This window comes from Genypterus blacodes, unplaced genomic scaffold (genome assembly GCF_046128005.1).
Source record: "Genypterus blacodes isolate CSIRO-AG114 ecotype Tasmania unplaced genomic scaffold, CSIRO-AGI_Gbla_v1 ptg000292l_1, whole genome shotgun sequence".
Lineage (NCBI taxonomy): Eukaryota > Metazoa > Chordata > Actinopteri > Ophidiiformes > Ophidiidae > Genypterus > Genypterus blacodes.
In genome coordinates this window covers 165,001-188,261 of record NW_027467083.1, presented here as the reverse complement: position 1 = coordinate 188,261, position 23,261 = coordinate 165,001, and the positions used below count along the sequence as shown (strand labels likewise).

General features: G+C 50.4%; 5 protein-coding genes across 6 annotated transcripts in view; 1 reads left to right on the top strand and 4 right to left on the bottom strand.

The window, feature by feature from the left end:
* Positions 1-55: 55 nt before the first annotated feature.
* On the top strand, positions 56-5,621 carry LOC142988080 (transketolase-like; the record flags this gene model as incomplete). The annotated part of the gene is made up of 10 exons (XM_076137082.1): positions 56-247; positions 347-465; positions 1,281-1,477; positions 1,592-1,756; positions 1,881-2,037; positions 2,682-2,812; positions 2,889-2,972; positions 3,105-3,198; positions 3,309-3,431; positions 4,985-5,621. Coding segments are annotated over 10 exons (1,450 nt in total), but the record flags the coding sequence as incomplete, so codon positions are not given.
* Positions 5,622-7,750: 2,129 nt separating this feature from the next.
* Positions 7,751-10,780, bottom strand: LOC142988056 (uncharacterized). Of its 2 annotated transcripts, none has more exons than XM_076137056.1 (7): positions 10,384-10,780; positions 10,132-10,232; positions 9,468-9,557; positions 9,116-9,263; positions 8,933-9,012; positions 8,757-8,850; positions 7,751-8,573 (listed from the first exon to the last, which is right to left on the bottom strand). In XM_076137056.1, exons 1-7 carry the CDS (start codon positions 10,493-10,495, stop codon positions 8,164-8,166), a joined length of 1,035 nt encoding a protein of 344 aa, XP_075993171.1. In that variant the 5' UTR covers positions 10,496-10,780; the 3' UTR covers positions 7,751-8,163. The 2 variants fall into 2 exon arrangements, with proteins under 2 accessions (XP_075993171.1, XP_075993172.1); XM_076137057.1 differs by having other exon boundaries at positions 9,468-9,554.
* A 330-nt stretch (positions 10,781-11,110) lies between these two features.
* On the bottom strand, positions 11,111-13,412 carry nsun5 (NOP2/Sun RNA methyltransferase 5). Its single transcript, XM_076137077.1, has 5 exons — positions 12,863-13,412; positions 12,148-12,671; positions 11,841-12,048; positions 11,590-11,754; positions 11,111-11,468 (listed from the first exon to the last, which is right to left on the bottom strand). The coding sequence occupies exons 1-5, from the start codon at positions 13,261-13,263 to the stop codon at positions 11,249-11,251; spliced, it is 1,518 nt and encodes a 505-aa protein (XP_075993192.1). The 5' UTR covers positions 13,264-13,412; the 3' UTR covers positions 11,111-11,248.
* Positions 13,413-13,550: 138 nt separating this feature from the next.
* Positions 13,551-19,918, bottom strand: mybl2a (v-myb avian myeloblastosis viral oncogene homolog-like 2a). The gene is made up of 11 exons (XM_076137076.1): positions 19,378-19,918; positions 18,579-18,660; positions 17,919-18,011; positions 17,587-17,807; positions 17,378-17,498; positions 17,202-17,252; positions 16,825-17,060; positions 15,962-16,664; positions 15,551-15,793; positions 15,268-15,468; positions 13,551-15,161 (listed from the first exon to the last, which is right to left on the bottom strand). Exons 2-11 carry the CDS (start codon positions 18,657-18,659, stop codon positions 14,562-14,564), a joined length of 2,550 nt encoding a protein of 849 aa, XP_075993191.1. The 5' UTR covers position 18,660; positions 19,378-19,918; the 3' UTR covers positions 13,551-14,561.
* Positions 19,919-22,068: 2,150 nt separating this feature from the next.
* The window catches only part of sgk2a (serum/glucocorticoid regulated kinase 2a), a 6,946-nt gene continuing 5,753 nt past the window's right edge, over positions 22,069-23,261 (bottom strand). Inside the window, exon 13 of the mRNA XM_076137074.1 lies at positions 22,069-23,042. Within this exon, the coding sequence (XP_075993189.1) occupies positions 22,887-23,042 (156 nt within the window). The 3' untranslated portion in view covers positions 22,069-22,886. The remainder of the gene's footprint in view (positions 23,043-23,261) is intronic.

Below are 23,261 nucleotides of genomic sequence, written 5' to 3'. Positions count from 1 at the left end.
GATCCCTCCCTCCCTGACTCGCCCTCTCTCTCTCTCTCTCCCTCTCTCTCTCCAGCTATCGAGTGTTCTGCCTGCTGGGCGATGGCGAGATGTCTGAGGGCTCCGTGTGGGAGGCCATGGCCTTCGCCTCCTACTACCAGCTGGACAACCTGGTGGCCATCTTGGACATCAACCGTCTGGGTCAGAGCGACCCCACGCCGCTGCAGCACCACGTGGAGAAGTATCAACGCCGCTGCGAGGCCTTTGGGTGAGCGGGGGGGAGGCGTGCAGTAAGAGTGTGTGTGTGTGTGTGTGTGTGTGTTGTGTGTGTGTGCTTTAAGATGCTGAATTGTCTCTCTTCTCCCAGCTGGCAAGCCGTCATCGTGGACGGTCACAGCGTGGAGGAGCTGTGCAAGGTGCTGAGTCAGCCTCGCCACCAGCCGCTCGCCATCATCGCCAAAACCATCAAAGGCAAAGGAATCCAAGGTACTTCAGACTTTAGATACTTTAGATACTACTAAATGTAAACTTTAAGCTTATCTGAGTGTAATGTCATCTGCCAGCCAATCAGAGAGGAGTATCTTTGTGGTCCTGATGTAACTTTGGTAATCCTGTAAGTGAAGAAGCGTCTGTCAGCACTTTTCCTTCCTGTTTGGCACGTGTGAGTCCAGAGGAGCGTCAGAGCGCCGGAATCCTGCCCAAGCTTTACTGCTTAAACTGCTGAAGGTCGCTAATCCCTCAGAATGTGTCGGACACACACACACACACACACACACACACACACACACACACACACACACACACACACACACACACACACACACACACACACACACACACACACACAACACACACACACACACACGCGCGCGCGCACAGATAGAGGCCCCCCTTTCTGTTTGTTTAATGATAGTGGTGTGTGTGTGTGTGTGTGTGTGTGTGTGTGTGTGTGTGTGTGAGCACATGTATGAGTGTGTGAGGGAAAGAGTGGACGAGCAGATCTTGTGGTGTGTAAGACGGCGTCAGACTGAGAGTGTTGTTATAAACCTGCAGCCTAACCTTTGACCTTGAGATTAGCCTGATGTTCAGTGAAGAGGAAGAGTGTGATGAGTATGACAGCTGGAATGCTATTGTACAGGAGGAAGACAAGTTCTCCTCTTCATCAGTATCTATAGTCATGTATTGTATGACTATAGATACAGGACTTAAAGTGGAATCACACTCTCTGTAAACACACACACACACACACACACTCTGTAAGTACACACACTGTAAGTAAACACACTCTGGTGATGTTTCAGTGGCTGAGGATAAGTTGGGCTGGCACGGGAAGCCGCTGCCCAAGGATCTGGCGGACAGCGTGATGAAGGAGCTGCAGGGCCGCGTCATCAACAGCACCAAGCGTCTGTACCCGGCGCCGCCCGCCGAGGACGCCTCGCCCGTCAGCCTGCGCAACATCCGCATGCCGAGCGCGCCGAGCTACAAGGCGGGAGAGAAGGTGAGAGCGAGCGGGTCGGACTGAGACGGGTCAGGCTCAGACGGGTCAGGCTCAGACGGGTCAGGCTTAGACGGGTCAGAGTAATGACTTCACCGATTCTCTCTCTCCGGTCAGATGGCCACCAGGAAGGCGTACGGCATGGCGCTGGCCAAACTGGGCCGCTACAACGACCACGTGGTGGCTCTGGACGGCGACACCAAGAACTCCACCTTCACCGAGCTCTTCAAGAACGAGCACCCCAACCGCTACGTGGAGTGCTACATCGCCGAGCAGAACATGGTGAGGGAACGTTCAGGCCAAAGCCACGATCAGGCACAGGGCGCAGTACCTACAAGAGAGTGTGGGGGCAGTACTGGCAACTTATCTCTCTCTCTCTCTCTCTCTCTCTCTCTCTCCCTTCCAGGTGAGTGTGGCGATTGGATGCGCGGCGAGGGATCGCAACGTTGTGTTCGCCAGCACCTTCGCCACCTTCTTCACCCGGGCGTTCGATCAGCTCCGCATGGCCGCCATCTCCGAGAGCAACATCAACCTCTGTGGCTCCCACTGTGGCGTATCCATAGGTCAGTCTGCCTTCAAAGGGTTAATTCACCCAAATCACACACACACAACTTCCATCTACTCATTTTTCATGTTTTGTTTTTTTCCAATTTGGTTCAGTTTGCTCAATCATTTTAAAAGTATTTTTCCGAATTTATTGATTGATTGATTAGTTTCCTTTCCTTTGTTTTGACCGCCACAAGTTTAATTCCATCCACCTCCGTCTCCTCTCACCTTCATCTCACTTTGTGGACAAATGAAGCTCAAACTGTTCAAAATGAGAAAATGTGATTTGGGTGAAACTACTTTTTAAGTTTTCTAAACTTTTCCCCTTCATCTCTTCATCTCCTCTGTTCTCCATCTTCCTCTCCTGGCCTCAGCACTCCTCCCCCTCCCCTCCTCCTCCTCCTCCCTCTCCCGTCTCTGCCTCATGTCCCTCACAAGTAAAGGCAGGGTGGCCTGATTCCCTCACACCTCCTCCTCCTCTTCCTCTTCCTCCTTTTCCTTCGCCCCCTCAGGTACACTGCATGTCCACTTCCTGGATCCAAAGCATGTTGGTCCACTAGTTATCACTTTTTGACAACAGAGGATGTGTGTGTGTTGATGCTGATCTCTGTGTGTGTGTGTGTGTGTGTGTGTGTGTGTGTGTGTGTGTGTGTGTGTGTAGGTGAGGACGGCCCCTCTCAGATGGGTCTGGAGGATCTGGCGATGTTCAGAGCCATCCCCACGGCAACCGTCTTCTACCCGAGCGACGGCGTCTCCACTGAGAAGGCGGTGGAGCTCGCCGCCAACACGAAGGTGACGCCCCCCTACAGATCAGCTGATCCCTGCTGGAGTTCACACAAACTCACCACGCCTCCTCGCTCTGTTTCAGGGTTTGTGTTTCATCCGGACGAGCCGTCCAGAGAACAACGTCATCTACAACTGCAACGAGGACTTCCATGTTGGACAGGCCAAGGTTTGTCCTGACTTCTACACAGGTTTACCTCTAAATGTCATACTGGGTGAGTGACATCATGGGTCTCCATCCTCCAACCGATATCTCTCTCTATCTCTCTCCCTCTCTCTCTCTCTCTCTCTCTCTGACCAGGTTGTGTATAAGACCAATGATGACCAGGTGACTGTGATCGGAGCAGGAGTGACTCTGCATGAGGCTCTGGCTGCTGTGGAGCAACTGAAGAAAGGTAGAGAGAGAGAGAGAGAGAGAGAGAGAGAGAGAGAGAGAGAGAGAGAGAGAGAGAACGAGGCTCCTGTCCTCCTCTGCCATGTCACTAAAGTGTCTCTCCTCCCTCAGAGAGAATTAACATCCGCGTGATCGACCCCTTCACCATCAAGCCGCTGGACCACAAGACCATCATCGAAAACGCCAGGGCGACCAGGGGACGCATCATCACGGTGGAGGACCACTACTATGAAGGTCAGGGGTCAGACAGAACGATAGAGAACATTTATCTACTGATGCTCTGCTGCTGGTCCACTGAGGTCCAAACCCACAGTTCTGACCACAAGAACACACAGACCTGACCGTCTGAGGTAGACACACACAGAAAAACAGAGAAACAGAGAGAGAAACAGAGAGAGAGGAAGAGACAAAGAGAGAGAGAGAGAGAGAGAGAGAGAGAGAGAAACAGAGAGAGAAACAGAGAGGGAGGAAGAGACAAAGAGAGAGAGAGAGAGAGAGAGAGAGAGAGAGAGAGAGAGAGAGAGAGAGAGAGAGAGAAACAGAGAGAGAAACAGAGAGAGAGGAAGAGACAAAGAGAGAGAGAGAGAGAGAGAGGGCGAGCGGGCGGGTGGATGGTGGAGGAGGCGGAGCTGCCAGTGCCTGTCAGGGTTTCTTCATTTCAGCTGCAGCCTCTGGGCTTCAGTGACCTACATACATAACAGCACGACAAACACAACGAGCCCAGAGTGACCAACCCCCCCCCCCCACACACACACACACACACACACACACACACACACACACACACTCTGTCTGCCATAACGAGCCCATCAGCGCAGTTTCATTACCATGGCGCTGGGCTGCTGGCCACGCCCACATTAAGCACCCACAGATGCACACAGAGCAGGTGAAGAAGAGAGAGAGAGAGAGAGAGAGAGGGTGAAGGACTGAAGGTTGGGATGATTTGCATCTATAAGCTGTCAAAGAACATTATGTTTCTACCGTTAACACCCCCGCCCACACACACACACACACACACACACACACACAGTGGGAGGCGAGTGAGGGCGTGGCTTGGCGTGATGCACAGATGGGTGAATGGCGAGGACATGAGGACGTTGAAGGGTAAAGTACACCATGTCCCTAAACAGAGCCCCTCCCCCCCACACTGGTCTGGGTCTGCTGGTCCATCTGTTGGTCCAGCAGCTCCTGGAAACATCTGAAAGCCACTTTACAGTTTGTCCCCAGAGGATGAACCATTTTAGAGGTCTCCATTTAGAATTTGAACTTAAATAGGAGATAACAAACAACAGGGAGGTCAGACTGAGAGATGTCAGAAGGACGGAGAGACGAGAGACTTTGTGTTCCGCCTGAAGGCTCAGAGAGGAACGGTTGAAGGAGTGGCAGAGAGGAAGGAAGTGAAGGAGAGGAGGAGAGGGGGTGAGGCTCTAGCGGTTGAAGGTGTGACCACAGGAGGGGGGAGGGAGGGGGGGAGGAGGCTGTCAGGTCAAATCCCATCACAGCAGAGCTCCATCAGCAGCCGAGGTGTGAGTGACTGAATGTGACAGGAGGGCGGAGACGGTGGGACAAAGGAGCGCCGCACGCCCGCACTGGCCTTTAAATAAGCAACAGGAGGAATATAAAACAAAGAACTAAAAAGGTTACAGGCCGCACAGTCCTGAGAGAATTGTCAAGAGTCAGAGCGCCTGTGTGGGCGTTCACAGGGTATTCACTTCAATCGCTTCTCGTGCAATGTGGCCCCGCACGTGTGACGTCAGCTGCCCGCTCTGTGCGCTGTGATCCCTCAGGTGGCCTGGGTGAGGCGGTGTGCTCGGCGGTGGTGAATGAGAGCAGCTTCTCCGTGCAGCGCCTCGCCGTGTCCCAGGTTCCCCGCAGCGGCAAACCTCAGGAGCTGCTGAGGATCTACGGCATCGACCGCGACGCCATCGCTCAGGCCGTCCGCAAGATGATCAGCGGCGCCGCCAACGCCAAGTAAGGAGGAGGAGGAGGGCGGCGGAAAAACAAGCAAACTACACGGTAAAGGACTCCATGGTAACTACTGGTCACCATGGAGACAAACACAGAGGGGAGGGGAAGCATTTGCGGCCCGTTCACCTTCACCTCACCAATCTGAAGCATCCGTCTGGTCTCTGTCTCTGTCTGTGGTTGATGTGGTGTAGACGCCCGATCGTGACCTTACTGACCCCTCCCCCCTAAACACACTGGCACACTGATGTCCGCCACAATCTGACTCCGCCCCCTTTCCCTCTCCTTCCTCCCAGAGAAACTTCTGGTTCTGCTGTAGTCTGTCAGTCAAAGAGATGAAGTGGAGATGTTTTGTTTTTTTCCCCCTTTTCACGTTTTTTCAGCGTGGCGTGTTAGAACGCCAGCGCCTCTGTGTAGCCCCGCCCCCTCCCCTCCCCCCGTAGAGGCCGCAGGGTGAGGAGGAGCGACTCTGGCCTGTTTGAGCACTGACTGAACCCTTCTGCCCCCGGCTGTGATGGAGCAGCTTCACACTAATAAAGGGACGCTTTCTTCACAGCCGCTGCGTCTCGACTCCTTCTTTTAGTTTCACACAAACAAAAAATTCAAATATTGCAGAGGTATTAAAAGGTTTCCAAACTGGTTCACTGCCTCATGAATGTAGAGACGATGACATCGACCTCTGACTCATTATGTCACATTTCATATAGGACGGAAATGTTTGAGTTTACCAGCAACGTGTGCAAGACGAGTGGAAACCAAAGAAGAAGAAGTGAAGTGTTCCCTGTGTGTGTCAGCAGAGATGTGAGCGTGTGTGTGAGTGTGTGTGGTTACGTAACAAACAGAAGCTCAGAGCCGAAGCTGCTGAACGCCACAGAGGCTGGAGGATCCACCAGCTGGGCAACTTTCATGTGTGTTAATAATTAAAAAGCCTTTTGAAAGATTCAAGCAGACTGTAGAGAGAGAGAGAGTGTGTGTGTGTGTGTGTGTGTGTGTGTGTGTGTGTGTGTGAGTGTGAGTGTGAGTGTGAGAGAGAGAGAGAGAGAGAGAGAGAGAGAGCTGGCTGGCAGGTGGCCTAAGAGAGACATGCCAGTATGGGGGTTGATTGGTAAGTTCTTAGCCTGACACATAATCAATAAAGACATTGTGATCGGTTGTGATCGGTTGACAAACAAAGCTGTGACTCCTTCAAACTCTTCAGTTACAAGAATGAGGCACAAATAAATAAAGAGGTGCAAACAAACTCTCTACACGCACACACACACACACACACACACACACACACACACACACACACACACACACACACACACACACACAGAGCAGTCTTACCTGATCCCGGTGTGTCTCTTCTCTTTCTGTGCTCACTTTGATCCATCAGGTTGATCTCATCCTGATGGGACTTCAGCTCTTCATCATGATGTCATCCTATACTGAGGTAGTTCACATATTAAATGCAGACACACACACACACAGGCTCCAGTGAGCAGAGGATTGGTTGTTTGGTCGCCAGCAGCTCCTGAATCTTCATCACTGTTCATCACCTCTCATCTTCCCCCTCCTCCTCCTCCTCCTCAGTTATATAGTAACAGTTTGTTTCTGCTTTGTGAATCCCATGAGCTCCTCGTCTTAATCTAACTGACCTGTGACCTCTGACACACACCTGCACCAGGTTAACTAATGCCCCCTGCTGGCAGTGAGAGGGAGTGTGTGTGGGCGGGGACGTTTCAGTTTGTACAGAGAGATCCTTCAATCACTGCAGACCGATGCGAGGGTCTGACTCAGAGTCTTTATGTTTCCATGTCAACATGAGACTGTAGATCTGTAATGTAGGATAGGTGACAGACACACACACACACACACACACACGTCACAGTGAGCTCTCCTGTGTCACAGTCTGACTGAACTCAGCTGGGCAGAAGGGCGGCGGTACATAGATGTGATATCTGTGATGACCTCTGACCCCGGTCCTATAGCGCAGCGAGAGTCTGTGTGTCTGTCTGTCTGTCTGTCTGTCTGGTCTTTGAACCAGACAAAGGGCGTCAGCTGTGTGTGTGTGTGAGAGAGAGCGAGAGCAAGAGCGAGAGTAAAACAGGACTGACAGATTGTGTGTGTGTGTGTGTGTGTGTGTTTGCGTACAGTACGTACTGTATAGATTAGGCGTGCAGACGTGCTTCGAGGCCAAACCGGCGTCATTCCTGTAGGCCATCTGTCAGTCCGACACACACACACTGTCACACACACACACACAAAGCAATTAAGCAAATATATCTCATTTAAACGTGTGTGTGTGTGTGTGTGAGCACCTGCCGACACACACATACTGTACATCCATCCATTCATTACACACACATGTACATACACTCATTCAGTCATCACTCATCAAGATCTCGTCCAAGTAACCCCCCCACCCCCCTCACACACGTGTGCGAGTTTGGACATTTTGTCAGCTTCTTGTCGTCTCTAAGGCCAGACGACTTCCTTCCACTTCGCTGAGCCTCTCCCCCCCCTCACACACCCCCACACACACACACACACACACCCATGTGGCCCCTTCCTCAGACACAAAGGAACATGGACTCATTGTCTCTTTCTGCTTTGTTTTAATTTCCTGACCCAACATTTTGACGAAACAGAAACAATCTGAGATTCATGAGAAACTTCATGAGGAGAAGAAACGTGTCTGCACCGACTGAAGACTTACTGAAGAGACTTTAAGGATTCAAACACATGATGACTGGTGTGTGTTTGTTTCAGTCTGAAGCACTTAGGTCAAACTATCTAGAGACAAATATAAAGTGTTTCTATGTGAGGGACACACACACACACACACACACACACACACACAAGGAGACCTCAGATTCACTGTGAGAACCTGGTTACTAAGCAGCATGAAGACTTGATCTGAGTTAATAATCTCAAATTGTGGCAGATTTTCTACTTCTCTCCCTCTCTTTGTCTCTATTCCTCCTCCTCCTCCTCCTCCTCCTCTTCCTCCCCCCCTTTAGTTTCTGTACTCGTCCCCACAATCTCCAATCAGAGCCATCAGGTCCCCTGAGCGCTGCGTCACAGCCTGGATGGCGGCTGAGTCCTCAGCCGTCAGCCTCAGCTCGGGGCTGCAGCTGAGCAGACTGTCACTGATGTGCTGCTCCGCCCCTGCGATTCCAAGGCGACACCCCACGATGACTCCGCCCACTGCAGGGCGGTCCAGGATGAAGCGCGTCGCCACGCTGGCCACTGAGCAGTCGTGGCCCTTGGCAACAGTCTCCAAGGTGGCGAGGAGGTCCTGGAAAAGTCTCCAGTCGCCCCAGGTGTCAATCATCTTCTTGTACTTGGAGAGAGACGCCGTGTAAAGCTCCAACCTGGATTTAGGCTCCGCCTTCCCCAGGTAGCGCTCTGAGAGGAGACCGCCCGCTGAGAGGGGAGGAACAAGGTGGGAGGGAGCAAGGGAGGGATGGAGGAGAAGGAGGTGAAGATGACAGAGGAGACACAGGAGGTGATGTCACTTGGCCTGACTCCATCTTGGAGCTCATCTTGTCTCGACCTTCGTGTGTGTGTGTGTGTGTGTGTGTGTGTGTGTGAGGCCTCATATCTCACCCAGAGTCCCGTAGGTGAGGAGCTTGATGTCGTGGGCCAGACAGAACTCCTCCATCCTCACTGCAGGCCTCTGGTCTATCAGAGAGTACTGAACCTGAACACACAACATCCAGACACGTCTCCAGGTGTGTGTGTTCCGGTTGTGCACTGATCCAGTGTGTGAGTCTTGTTGTTACCTGGTTGCTGGAGATGCGGATGCCTCTGCTGGTGATCTCCTCCAGTCTCTGAGTGTCAAAGTTAGTGAGTGACAGCTCGCCTGACACACACAAACACACACACAATCATGTCAGAGATACAATCAGAGTACAACTACAAGGGGAAGCTACAGAGCCGCTTCAAAGTCTAAACGGCGTGCGTACGTATGAGTCCGTCCTGCTGCAGGTCTGCCAGGTGGCCCAGGGCCTCCAGGTACCTCTTGTCCCTGTAGTCCCACCAGTGGAACTGAACACAGTCCAGACTCTCCACCTGCATCCGAGTCATGGAGCGGCGGATCGCTCTCTCCACCACCTGGAGGCAGACACACACTTTCATTATTAACACTCATAATCCAGATCACACAACAAGAAGGAGATCAGGTCAAAGGTCGAAGCTCTAGTCGAGTCCGTTTACAGTGAAGATGCGAACAAAGAGTTGAAACGATCAGAGAGGAGCTGCAGACACGCGCTGCCCTCTGGTGGATGCAGGCGGTATTACAGCACAGCAGCAGCTCACCTTGCGGTCCATCCCTCCCATTCTGCCTGGGACCCACTTGGTCAGACCCTGCAGAGGGGCGGAGCCTGGAGAGGATCTGGACTTCAGCTGCTAATAAGACAGAAGGGTTAATATTTAAAAATGACTTCTATCTTTTTATCTTTGCACTCTCTGAATGTCTTCAGCTGGTTTAGATGGAGGACAGACTCATCTCTGGTTGATCAGGTTGATCTCTGCAGCCTCAGCAGATCTGTGTACCTGTGCAGCTACACACTTCATTGTTTAAGAGCAACATAGAATGTACAGGCTGTGTGTGCAGCGATGAATGATGAAGGACATGAAGGAGAGAGTGAGTGTGTGTGTGTGTGTGTGTGTGAGAGCAGATCTGTCTCTGGAGTCTGGACATTATCACACATGAACGACTCAATACCATTAGACTGTCACAGCATATCAGCCACAACCAGACACACTGTGTGTGTGTGTGTGTGTGTGTGTGTGCCCAGTAGATAACGCGCGCGCACGCACGCACACACACACACGCACACGTGCACACACACACACACACACACACAGAGAGAGAGAAAAATGTTATTTCTGGTCTGGTACAGAATCTAGAACCAACTACCATATCCTATAAGAAAGGTTAATAAATGTTTGGAGCAGGTGAACTTGGCGACTCAGTGACCTGACGGCTGAAGGCTCCAAAGACCTCCTCTGCTGGTCCATAGTGGTCTGCAAGGTCAAAGGTTGTCAAGCCAGCGTCCACATAAGCCTGCATGTCCTCAACTAGAGAGAGAGACAGAGACACACACAGAGAGAGAGACAGAGACAGAGAGACAGAGACAGAAGGTGAAATATTATATGCCACTGAGACTCCCTAAACTCAGAACCTGCTGACTCGGTTCCCTGACGTCCTCCTGTCTCCCTGAGGTCTCACCGGCCTGGGCCTCATCCACGGTCCCGTGGGCCCCGGACAGCTGCCACAGGCCGTTGAGGACGCGGCAGATCTTCAGTCCTCCGGAGAGCTTCACTGTGGGCACCGCGGCCATCACACCGCAAGAGCCCGAGAAGAGGCGACGCTGAGCGGCAAGAAGCTCCGCAGAGAGGCCGAAGTCCAAGTCAAACCGTCTGATCTCGATACTGAAGATGTTCCGTTGTCACTCAGCTTGAACAAGTTTGATTTAACGCGCTGAAATCTATTAAATCGTTCAAACTGATTATTCCTCGTTTTCCTACAGAATGTAAAAAAACACGCAGCAGCTGATCGAACTCGTAATTAAACAAAGTTCCGCCTTTAACAGGTTTCGTAAAGTTGTTACCAAACTCTCACGTGACAGCTGATGACCAATCAGATCCACCAACGGCTGCGTTTGTTTATCTGAGAGCCGCGCGCCCTCTGGTGGAGAGAAGCCGTCATTACTCAACAGAGGAGCTCCAAGGAATCCAAAGTAATAATAGATACAAAAGTCTGATCGATATTTATCTGTTTATATTTAAAGATGATCTATTAGAAATAAATAAATACAAAAATAAACTTAATGGAGGAAAAAGCAACATGTGCCGTGAAGAAGCTTTATAATGTTTATGATGCGTTATTGATTATTATTATTGATTATTCAGTCTGATATATTGACAATAAGGACAAGGACAGTCAAATGTATATTATTTTGCATTTTGTATTGACTTTTTGTTCAAATCCCACTGTAGTTCTGTGAAATGAATACAGAAGATAAAATACATTTACATCATAACTCTGCTCTCCGGCTGTGACATCATCGTTATGAGTCTCACATCCAAACATCTCAGCTCTGAGTCCCTTCACTGGCCGCCTCTGTCGTCTTTGCCTTTTTCGTCTTCTTCCTCTTCCTCTTTCTCTTCCTCTTCCTCTTCCCTGGTGTGACCTCAGTCTGTCCTGCCTCAGCCGCTGCTTCGTCCTCAGCATCAGAAACATCAGAGTCTTCGGGGGAATCGATGGTTTTCTCCTCGCAGACAGGCGGACTGAGTGGCGTCTCCTCAGGGGGACTGAGGCAGAGGAGGGACAGATCAGCGCACACACTCTTAGCCACACACAAACACACACTTCATGTTATGATGCACATCTGGAGCTTGGACCAGTTCACACACATCTTAATGAAATGCTTACATTATCTGGACCGCAGCTTCCTGTCTGGGAGCCTCAGCTTGAGCTCCTCTCTCCAGCAGAGCCACGAAGAAGCCGTGTGTCCGGGTCTTGGCGGTGCTGGCCCGCAGACACTGAGTGAGCGGTGCCAGGCCTCGCTCGGGCCACTGGGACAGGAGAGGAACCAGCCTGCAGGAGAGGACACACAGCTGCTCAGGACACACACACACACACCACACCGTAACACCCAGGGACGACCATCAGACGGCTCCTACCTGAACCCAGGGTTCTGCTGCAGGCAGGCGGCCACCACCTCCTCGTTCTCCTTCGTGTGGACGGAGCAGGTGGAGTAAACCAGGCGCTGCAGCCGAGGGAACTTCAGGCTGTGATTCAGGCAACGCAGCTGAAAGGCGGCCAGAGACACCAGACGAGACTCCTCCTTCGCCCGGCCAGCCAAGGAGTCGCCCCGCAGACACACCATACCTGTAACACACACACACACACACAACTGATGACTGGAACCCGGAATTTGCATTTATAAAGGTTTAGAGACTCTGTACAGGTCTAGCTTGTCTTCTCTACCTGAGCCGCTGCAGGAGGGATCCAGCAGGATGAACTCCACGTCTTTGTACTGAGGGCTCTCTGGCTCCACCTTCAGGAAGTCCTGGTTGGCCAGCTGTGTGCAGGTGACCCCGGCCCGCAGCAGCAGGGTGGACATGGTGGTCAGACGCTTGGCATCCAGGTCAAAGGCAAACAGCTTGCCCTTGTTCTTCATGATGGCGGCCAGGTGGCTGGTCTTGTTGCCCGGAGCGGCGCAGGCGTCCAGGACGTGGCTGCCGGGCGGCGGGCTGAGGGCGAAGGCGGGGAGGCAGCTGGCTTTGTCCTGCAGGATCAGGTGGCCCGCCTTGTACAGGAAGTGATCGTGGAAGTCCATCTTTGGAGAGAAGACCAGCAGGTGAGGCAGGTGCAGGTCCTTCACAAAGTCCCGCTCCTTCAGGGTCAAGTCCTCCAGCCTGGCCGCCTCGCCCAGGTAGGTGAAGCCGTCCCTCTTCAGGTAGTCCACCGTGTCCTCCATGGTGGTCTTCAGGGTGTTCACACGCGCGTACCTGGAGAGTTCTGACTGTTAGTTCATTCAATAACATTCAACCAGATCTGTTTGAGTTTGATCTTTGGTGTGACAGCAGAAAGGAAATCAAAACCGCAAAAACCTTGAATAAACAACAGTTTGATTTTGAGAGCCACTTATACTTTTTATTTATGAATCTCTTAGGTCTACTAGCCGGAGGTGACGTCTTACCTGGGCAGCAGGTCGCCGGCGGGCTGCTGGACGTCGGCCGGGAGCAGATCCGCGTTCCTGCTCACCTTCTGCTTCACCTTCATGCGGGCAAGCATAGCCTGCAGCCGGGAGCGGTGTTTCATCATCACGGCCTTCCAGGGGCCGCCGCACTTCAGCCCCTGGCCCATCAGGAGGTCGTACACCAGAACTTTGGCCACGTTCGGCCTCAGCTTGGTGTGCTTGAGCAGGTTGGTGGACTCGATGATCTCCTCCAGGACGGTCGAGAACTTGTGGGTCTCGCAGACCAGCGCGAATAGCTGCTTGATCTTCGGGAACTTGCTGTCGTAGACCAGCGTCTTCAGAGCGCCCTGCTTCATCTCCGCCTTCTCCAGGATCTCCGCGGCTCTCATATAGAGCGCCATGATCCGGACCCGAATACTGGGCCCGAACTCGAACCCGGAAGCTACACGGATCTTCTGCCTTCAGAGTCCCTGTAAGCTTTTTAGTAGAAGTTGATTACTTTCTCCAGACCCACATGGCAGACGGCAGGTCATGACACCGGAAGTACAAGCTCGCGTCGTTTCGCTCGGATGTCGCAGATCTTTCTGTGATATTCCGCTGTGATTGGTCAGTCGCTTTTACAACAAAACACAGCACGTTCTTATTGATTTTGAACATATTTTTACTGCGGTTTAATTTTTTTCCTAAACGATTTCAGTACCCGTAAGTTTTGTTCACTTTCGGGACTTCTTCCGTATTGGTTACAGACTTCCGGTCTGCCTTGTTGTCATAACAATAATACTAATATCGCCGCTAGAGGGCAGTGTTGAGTAAAGAAGACGCCTGTGCGACATTAAACAAGACAAATGTTACTTTGTATTACTGAATTTAACTCGTAAAATGTTGAAAAAACACTGAAACTTTAACAGACGAAGAATTTTGATCATGTCTGCTTTCCGTCTCCTTCTTGTTCGTCTGTCCAGGGAGGAAGTGAGTGATCCTCTTACAGAACCAAACAGCGGATCTGAACACCAACACTGTGTGACACAAACGTAGAACACCATAGACAAAAATAGCTTTATTCTTAAATATAAAGTCCCTGGATGTTTCAACTGGGAGAGGAAAAGATTCACCCGTTAAAAGATTGAAGGATTCTCCAGTGAAGAGCCGAGTCCTCTACCGTCCCTGATAACAGCCAGAGCGGCTCGAACATCCGTCACCTAGGAGACCAGGTCGTTCACATAAGTTTTAACGTTGCTGAAACATAAACAATCAGCTTTAGCAATACAATCAGACGTCTTTTGATGCGAGCTCTGTGTTCTGTTAAACTTCCTCCCCTCTCACAACTTCCTGCTGACCCGCCAGAATAAGATACAGAACACAACCGACCGTGTGTTTAAGAGCCGCAAACCAAGAGGAGATCAAACATGTAAACAAAGTAAAGCAGTCTGACAGAAGCATCAGGAGCGTTTCACACACACTCTCACATGAAACCTGAGGTATTTTACTGCACAGGTCAGAACTGAGCTGTCAATCATCCTGCAGGATCTTAGGTAAACGTTTTAAAGCAACCGGTACGAGAAGAGATCCCACTTTCTGCTCCATGAGGATGAGGAAAGCTCGGTCGGCTCATTTGAACCGTCACACAGGTCAGGAACCCGATCTGACCCAGATTCAGTCTAACTCTTAACTTCAAGTGTAAGGAAAGGTGTGGCGCCCGTCAGCAGGCGTCAGTGTTTGGTCCCTTGGTCCCGGCTTTGGCCCTGGAGGCGTCTCTGTAGAGGAGCAGCCTCTCCGTGGTGTGGGGGGGCAGGCGGTTCCTCTTCGCCCTCACGATGCAGGTGGCCATGGGACAGAGGCGGTCGAAGCCCCCCGAGGTCGCCGGCACTGCCAGCAGCTTCCTGGCGACGCTCTGGAGCCGCGGGAAACGAGCGGCGGACTTCCAGTACAGCAGGCTGGAGCCGCCGGAGTCCAACAGAGGTTCAGACAGGAACAGGTCCACCTCTGATGTCCTCACGCTCTTGGCGGGAGGCTGGAGACGGCTGAGGGCGGCTTTGCGTTTGAGGTCGTTTCCTGCGTCTCCGTTGCAGCTGCTGTTGTGCGAGTCGGCAGGAGCTGACGCCTCATTCTCCTCGTTCTCCTCGTTCTCCTCCTCCTTTGTCCTGTCTCCATTCGTCTGTGCAGAGGGAGACGCGGCTGAGGGAGACGCGGCTGAGGCCTCCACGCGTCCCGCTGCGGCCTCAACGATGGAGCGAGCCTCCAGCTTCGATGGCGGCGATAAGAAACACGTCCCCTCCTCCCGTTTGTCATCAGAGAACGGCTGAAACACACAAACACACACGATTTCATTGTTGCACCTCTTACTAACTTGCATGACAACAAAGTGACGTGTGTGTGTGTGTGTGTGTGTGTGTGTGTGTGTCTACCTGCAGCTTGACCCTGGGGTCCAGCACGGTGGCCAGTATCACGTCCTCCTGCAGCATCAGGGCCTGGCAGTGTGTGTGCAGGCCGGTGCGCAGGGCTCTGGTGAAGTGTGTGTAGTTGGTGACGCTGCACTCCAAGGTCTTATCCAGAGCGGTGAGGGAGGGAAGGACGCAGGAGAAGCTCACACTGCTGTCCTGCAGGTCCTAGGGAGGAGGAGAAGCTAGACATTAACGACAACAATCACCTTGGCGTTCGCAACAGGATGTCTCCGCCCCGCTCACACACCTGGATGCTTTGCTCAAACGGCTGGAGGAGACTCAGGATGTCCACCACCTGTTCCCGCTTCACCATGAGCAGCGGCGGGATGCTGTGTGCGTCGCTGGCCTCGGAGCGAGCCAGAGCCAAGAGCGAGACCGCCGTGCTCCACACAGACGCCTCGCTCAGGCGCCGCAGGGACGCCATCGTGGAGTTCCACCGGCAGTTATGGGCCGAAGGGAACAGAGACACCCCGCACTCCTTCAGCAGCATCTAGACACACACACACACACACACACACACACACACACACACACACACACACACACACACACACACACACACACACACACACACACACACACACACAGAGTAAGTTCCCCAAAATGTAACTGACTTTGATACAAGCTGATGACCTCCTTTGACCTTTGACCCACTCACTTCACTCCAGTAGGCGTGGCTCCTGAAGAACGCCACCACATTGTGGACCTGGACCAGGAGGTTCTCCACAACCCTGGAGGACTTCAGCGCCCCCTTGATCACGAGCTGCAGCGTTGCGGTCAGACAGGCGGTCCTGGTCCCGATCTGCAGCTGGGAGAAGGGGGACTCGGTCTCACACGCTCCCTCTGCCAGGAACGCCATGATATCGTCTCCATCAGGCTCCGCCCTCTGAGACGAGCACATGATCTTATAGTCACAGAACAGCTGGTTTGCCTTCAGGGCTCGTTTGGGCCGGTTGGTGAGGACGTAGCCGATGCTGCGGGGAAAGACGCCGTAGCCCAGCAGCACGGCCTCCAGCTCTCTGGACACGGCGCCGCTCAGGTTCTGCTGGCTCACCTCACGAAACGCCACGGTGGGACGGCAGATCTGCCAGCTCTCACTGAGGAAGTGGAGCTGCACCACCACCACGGGCTCCTGGGCCAGGCGGGAGAGGCCGCCCGCCCAGAGGTCAAAGGTCACGTGGATGGCCCCCTCCCCGTCCCCGGCGCTGGCGATGGAGGCCTTCAGGTCCCGGATGAGCTGAGGCTTGATGCTTCGCTCCACGTCGTTGTAGAGCTGCAGGCCCACGGCTCGCTGGGAGAGTTTACTGCACTGAGGGCTCACCACACTCAGGAACGACCTGAAGCCTGCACCTTCAACCACACTGAGGGGAAACAGAAAGGCGTGCGTCATTTAAACACTATTCAACACGGTTACATAACACAACAACAGGAAAGATCAAACTCTCAGACTGGGCGTGAGCTTTCTACAAACACGAGTCTTAGCTGTGACTGATCTGATCTCTGTTGTGAGTGGAGCGTCACCTCAGAGGCAGCATGTCCTCCGCTATCATCCTCAGCGCCGCCTCTGTGAACGCCTTCTGCCCGGCCGGCGGCGGCGCTGGTGCGGCTCCCGAGCACGAGCACGAGCCGGGACTGGAGCTCAGGGACAAGGAGGGGCAGCGGGATGAGCGGCCCCACGTCTTTGCTTTGGTCTGTGAGGGCTTCATCACACACACCTCTGGATCACACACCTGCTTCTGCTCCTCCTTGACCCTGAGCTGCACCAGAGCAACACACACATACACACATACACACACACGTTAAGTCCTCATTATGAGATGAAGGTCTAAATGATGTGAACATGTCTTCAGCTCAGTCACAGAGAGGCTTGTTGTTGTTGTTCTTCTTCTCCTCCTCACCTGCTGAGTCAGAGGGTCTGCGTCTATAACAACGTCACAGTTGAAGTCGCCCTGTAACACAACACACACACACACACAGCTGGGTTTATCACCACAACAACAATGATGTGGTTCACATTTGATCCGACAGTTTTGCCTGAGACGGTCTCCTCTGTGATGCAGCAGGCAGAACTCACCTCTCCTTCTGTAAACTGCTGGATGTCCACCGTCACCGTGTCTTCGTCGTCTTTGTAGAAGCCCGACTTCAGCTTGCGTCTGATGCTGGAGTTCCAGTGGTTCTTCACAGCGTTGTCTGACCTGTAGGAGGGATTCAAACACATGAGCCTCTGAAGGTCACACAGGTGAGACAGCTGACATCACAGCGTGTCGGTCGTTGCATTCTTACCTTCCAGGCAGCAGCTTGGCGATCTCAGCCCACTGGTTTCCCAGAATGCCGTGGGCTTTGTAGATGATGAGATCCTCTTCCTTTGACCACGGCCACTTTTTCATGAGGGGGTTGAGGTGGTTGTGCCAGCGCTGGCAGACCTGTTTCCCCATGCGGCCCTTCAGGTGCTTGGCGATGAAGGTCCAGCGTTTGGAGCCGTATTTGGCAACGAGCTCCACCACCTGTGAGGAGCACACGTATGTGAGGAGCACACGTATGTGAGGAGCACACGTATGTGAGCACGGAGCTGCATGTCCACTCTGTCTTGATGCTTTGTGTACGTTCTAACCCACCTTGTCATCTTCCTCTTTGCTCCATGAGTCTCTGCTCAGCGGAGGATCCAGGCAGGTCTTCCAATTGGACACACACTTGTACGAGTTGTGCTCCTGTGACATGAAGAGACAAATCTTTAACACACATCTTAACAGTATATAACAGCTGTTTAAACACATTATAATTATAATATACCATATAGTTTAGAGGAGTTTAGCAAATCACAACTAAACATGTTTCCATCCCTCTGGTCTCCTGCTTTCATGAAGGGTTTGGGTTTTGTCCTTTTGTTTACAATCGTTTATTTATATTAGCATCATTATGATCCTGCCATTCATCTGAACCGCCTCCTTCCTCTCATGTTTATGTGATACTTTGTGCTCAGTACTTACAGGAAGAAAACTAGAAATGCTTTTCCAATCTTTGCCTAAGTTGCTGACAAGGATTTTTAGATTTTCATCCTGCGTACAAGACGACAGCAGGTCAGACACACACGCTAATGTGTTTGAGCCATGAGGTGAGACTCCATGTTGTTACAGTCAGAGTCAAACAGAAACCTGTCACTTTAGTTACTACAACTATAAGGTAACGTTTAAACAAAGCATACGTACACACACACACACACACACACACACACACATACAGTATCTGAGTGTTATAGGAACAACTCTTGACCTGACCTGTGCCTTAGTCCATCCTTCATGTTTGGAGTCATGCTGATCCTGAGCTGCGTCTGAATGAGCCTGCTGCTCCTCTTCCATACTGTGAGCATACAGAGGAAGAGGAGGAGGAGGAAGAGGAGATCATGGATTACTGACGGTTGCTCCAAGTATTACTGCATAACCAGACTACACACCAACACACACATTGGACACTGCTTAGGCTGAAACACAGTTGAAGCTTATGGTTCATGTTTGTGCTTTTCACTAATAAACCACCAAATCAATGGAGGACCTAAACAACACCTCGCAGTAGTTCATTAATGGCCACACGGTGGTGCTATTGAGTCGGGATCAGAACCAACAACCTGAATTGTTTCTTTATAAGGGAAATGTTTTCTATTTTTGACATTTAATGCAGCAATCAATGAATGACGATGAGTGATTGGAATCATAACTAAACTAATCAAATGTGTTTGATCTCACTTTTACAGTCATAACTCTCATCCCTCCACAGCTTTAGGCGCTCACAAACACACTGACACGAGCAACAAAACAATGTCATGTACAGAAATATAACTTTATCAAACTGCAGCGTGTGAAGTCACCGTGCGTCCTTCTGTCCGTACAGATGCTGACCTGCTGCAACTCCAGCTAAGCTAACTGCATACAGGAAACTGAGCACATGACGGGATGATAACACGCCAAATCATAAAACTTACTCCTCGTCACTTCGTTTCTAAGTTCTGCGTCTTAACATCTCGCCGTGTAACTCATGACAACACCACAAACCCAAAGCGGTTCATAAAAACAAACTTGCCTTGTAGGCTAGCTAACGTGGCTAGCAAGCTCCACGGACACTCGCGAAGAACCGTCGCGCCTGTAGCCGTCGTTGTGCGGGAGGTAGTGCGCCTCTAACGGTGACAGCACAGCCGGGACACTCGGCATCACTGCGAAGGCTGTTTGTGTCACTTTTACACACTTCCGAAGATTACAACAATGTCACACTTAACTTCAATGGCGTAACTTCCACTGTCACAACACGAGAGGAAGACGCGGCTTCGCGCTGAATCTCGCACTCGTGATTCAAACCACACAAAACACCGAACACACTTTCATTAAAGGCTGCAACTTCTTTTTTGTTTTATATAAATAAGGCTGAGTTGAGATTGTCTCCCTCTTCCATTGGGCAACATGTCCCCGTTCTGCGTTTAAGAGTCACTGTGTTACGTGGTGACTTCAGTCAGAGCGAGTCGTTAAATCGTATACAAACTAACATGGTCAAATCTCATGTTTGGATGTTTTATTGTCAGTATTTAACATACTCTAAATGTGTCATCTTCGGGCAGCCTCACTGCTACTCTGCCACCACTTCAGGATAAAGTCATCATTTAACACGGGGGTCTGTCTTGACTTTAACACCCACCCCGTGTCTCAAGAGGCAGACCGCAGCTCCGAGCGGCCACAGGCACTAGAATAGTTTGCTTTGTAAATAAACAGCCACCAATGAATAAGAGTTTATGCATAAAGATTCAATAATCCACGAATGACATAAATCAGACTCGTCACGGACTCGAGCGCTGTAGCTGTTGTGATAACGTTGCATGGAGGCTGACAGGCATCATCAAGAACACCACAAGTCAAAGGCCCCCAAACCAGCCACGAAAAGTCTACCAGATGCTAACAGCTAATGGCTAACAGTGTTATAACCCTGTCAGCCTCTTTGATAATTTTTTCCACAAACACTAAGATGAACAGAAACACCCAAAACAACCAAAATGTGATTTTGTCAAACTTTCAATAACTTTATTATTGCTGCAACACATAAATACGTTGTTGAAATGATGATGTAAGATTTAGAAGCACACACACATCTCCTCTGGTTTACTCTTCACTATGACGTCACTGTTGTTTCACATTAAGTCGGTTAAAACGCAAATTTGAGCTTAAGATGTATTGAGGTTTTCAGCCAGTTTGCTCTTCTCTGCCTCAACTGTAGGTGGAGCAGTTACACAGTCATATAGAGCTTCATATCGTCATCATCTACATCTTCATCTTCATCAAACTCCACAGTCCACACCTCAATCACCTGAGATGGTGACAGTGACGGACAACACGGTCCGGCCAGGGCAGTGTGTGCGTGTGCGTGTGCCTGCATGTTGTGTGTGTAAATAACAGTGTAATGAATGGTTGCGTGCCAAAGGCAGAACGTTTGTTTGCTCAGGTTCGATTTGACTGACACTCTGTGTTTATTGTCTGTGCTTGAAGACATTTGGATTAAAGCTCATTCCTCGCTAATGCGTTAGCTCAGTAAATATTAATCCATCACTGATCAAGAGCACAAATGACCCAATATTTGCAGAGCACAACCGTGAAAAGCTGAAGCACTCATGTATGAACTGAAACAGACCGGGGGCCAAAGGACTGTGTGTTCAGTCTGCGGTCTACGTGATCAAAGATTGCACAATATTCTGTCAGATCTGTGGACTCTAAACTCTCCTACTATTCAATCTCTGTCATCGAGTCTGCAAATGATCCAAATCTGTCCAGAATCAGACACAGAATCTGTATTCAGCGCCATGTATGCTGTTATGTGATGGACACACCTCTGGATAAGGCACTAGCCTCCAGGGAGTGTGGGTTCAAGTCCCATCTGGGGTGATTAATAAGAAATATATTGAATGTTAGGTACACATCACATATAAGTACAGCCCATTTTACAAACAGGTGACCCATTCTATGTTATTGCATCTGTTGCATGTGCTTTGGGGTGCAGTGTTTGCATACTGGATGAAAGCAGAGTATATAAAAGCATATATAAGAAATGCACACTTTTGATTTGCTTGAAAAACACATATGCCGGATAACAAGTTGTATTTAAAACACACACGCCCACACACTCACAGAGCTTTGACCCTTGCGATGCTGTATACGTGCTGAGTGTGTGTTTGTTTGTGTTGGGTGCAGGAATTACACTAGAACGTTCTGTTGGCACCGGTCACGGATGAATTCATCACACTGCTTTGACACTGAGGGTGACCCCACCACTACACACACACACAGCTTTGTTTCTTGTGGGAGTGTATGTCCTGGTTATGTCCCCTGGCAGTAACTGAAGCTGATCCTGTGGAAAATGTCAGACTTCTCTGCGTGAAAAGCAAAAGTTTACCAAGTTAAATTATACACAAATGTCAGACGGCCATTTTTGTATTTTTGTACTGCGATACGGGAACGACTCAGTGTTGAAGGTAATCTATAAAGGCCCAGAGAGCTGACTTGTGTTCATCAATAGGTCACAATATATCAATGTGACATCATTACTGGAGTTTGGATGACATCACTGTTGAAACTTGTTTATTGGATGACATCACATTACTTTATTGAAGTAGCTTAAGAGCTGGACAATACCAAACCCCAGAAAAGATGTTATTTCACCATGTGTGGGTTTTAATAAAGGAGTGTAACGTTCAACTGGAGTTCATCAATCACTTCAGTCGACATCAGCCACCTGTACGTTTCTGTAAATCAGATCTTTTAATGACAACTTCATTTCCTTTTACATTCAGAGGCACTTCATGATATCATTACATCATCCTACACTTTACTGCCATATTTACAGTTGTTGCATTGTTATATTAACCATCTCAGGTCGGTATCTCATATGAAACATTCACAGGGTTTATGTTGAGGCCTTAACAAGATGCTACACAAAACATTCTGTTTCTATCTGTATGTTGTTGGGAATGAACAGTGACTCTTGGGTGTAAGTGTCATAAATGATGTCAGAACGTCTCATCAGTGGACTTCCTGTCATTATTCCAATCTATAGAATTATGATTCATTGCTTTTCGTACATTAGAATCAAATGTATCGAAAATCAATGATTTACTGAAGTTAAAATGAAACACTTTGCATTATCAGTGTGTTTATAAAGACACTATAAACTCAACCTTACATGATATTTCTTCCATTGAGACACAGAGATCATTTGCATTGAAATTGAAGGCCCTATATATGTTCTGGTAAATGGATCAGTGAGGTGAGATAACATGCAGAGAGGTGACACGTATCCCAACCACAGACCTTTACCTCCTCTGGGTCCATGTGCTTCTGCTCCACACTCATGAAGAAGAATTAGGAAAAGCCTGGAGTGTGAAGCTTCATGTGACATGAAGAGTTCTTACTGTCTGAGCTCTCAAAGGGCCTGATGGCGTCATGGCGTCATGGCGTCATGGCCTCCTGGAGTGGAATGCCGGACTCTTGGTCCAAATATATGACCCAGTCTGCCGTCCCATTTCACCAAGAACTTTTGGACGGGAACTTCCTGTCTCACAGGAAGCTGTCCTCATTGGAGACATAAGAGAATCCATTGAAGGCGTTGTTGGAGCTGGTGCTGGCATTGAACTCCGGGGTCCGACTGACCGAGCTAGGAACCATCTCTCTGGTGAACTCAGGGTCGATGTGCTGAGTGTCCGCTGGCCCTTTCTGGGGGACGACAAAGAAAAGCAGAAATGTGGAAGAACTGCATGTCTTGAGTGCAGAGCGACTTCTACACAACAAAAGATACGAGTTCAAACTGGATCTGCAGCAAGCGGGCGACTGAATGATCTTGAAAATTCCAGTAAAACAATCTGACGCCTGAGAGGCCTGAGTGGATTTAAGAGGCAAGTGAGACTCGGAGACGAGCACAAGAGAGGTTTGGTC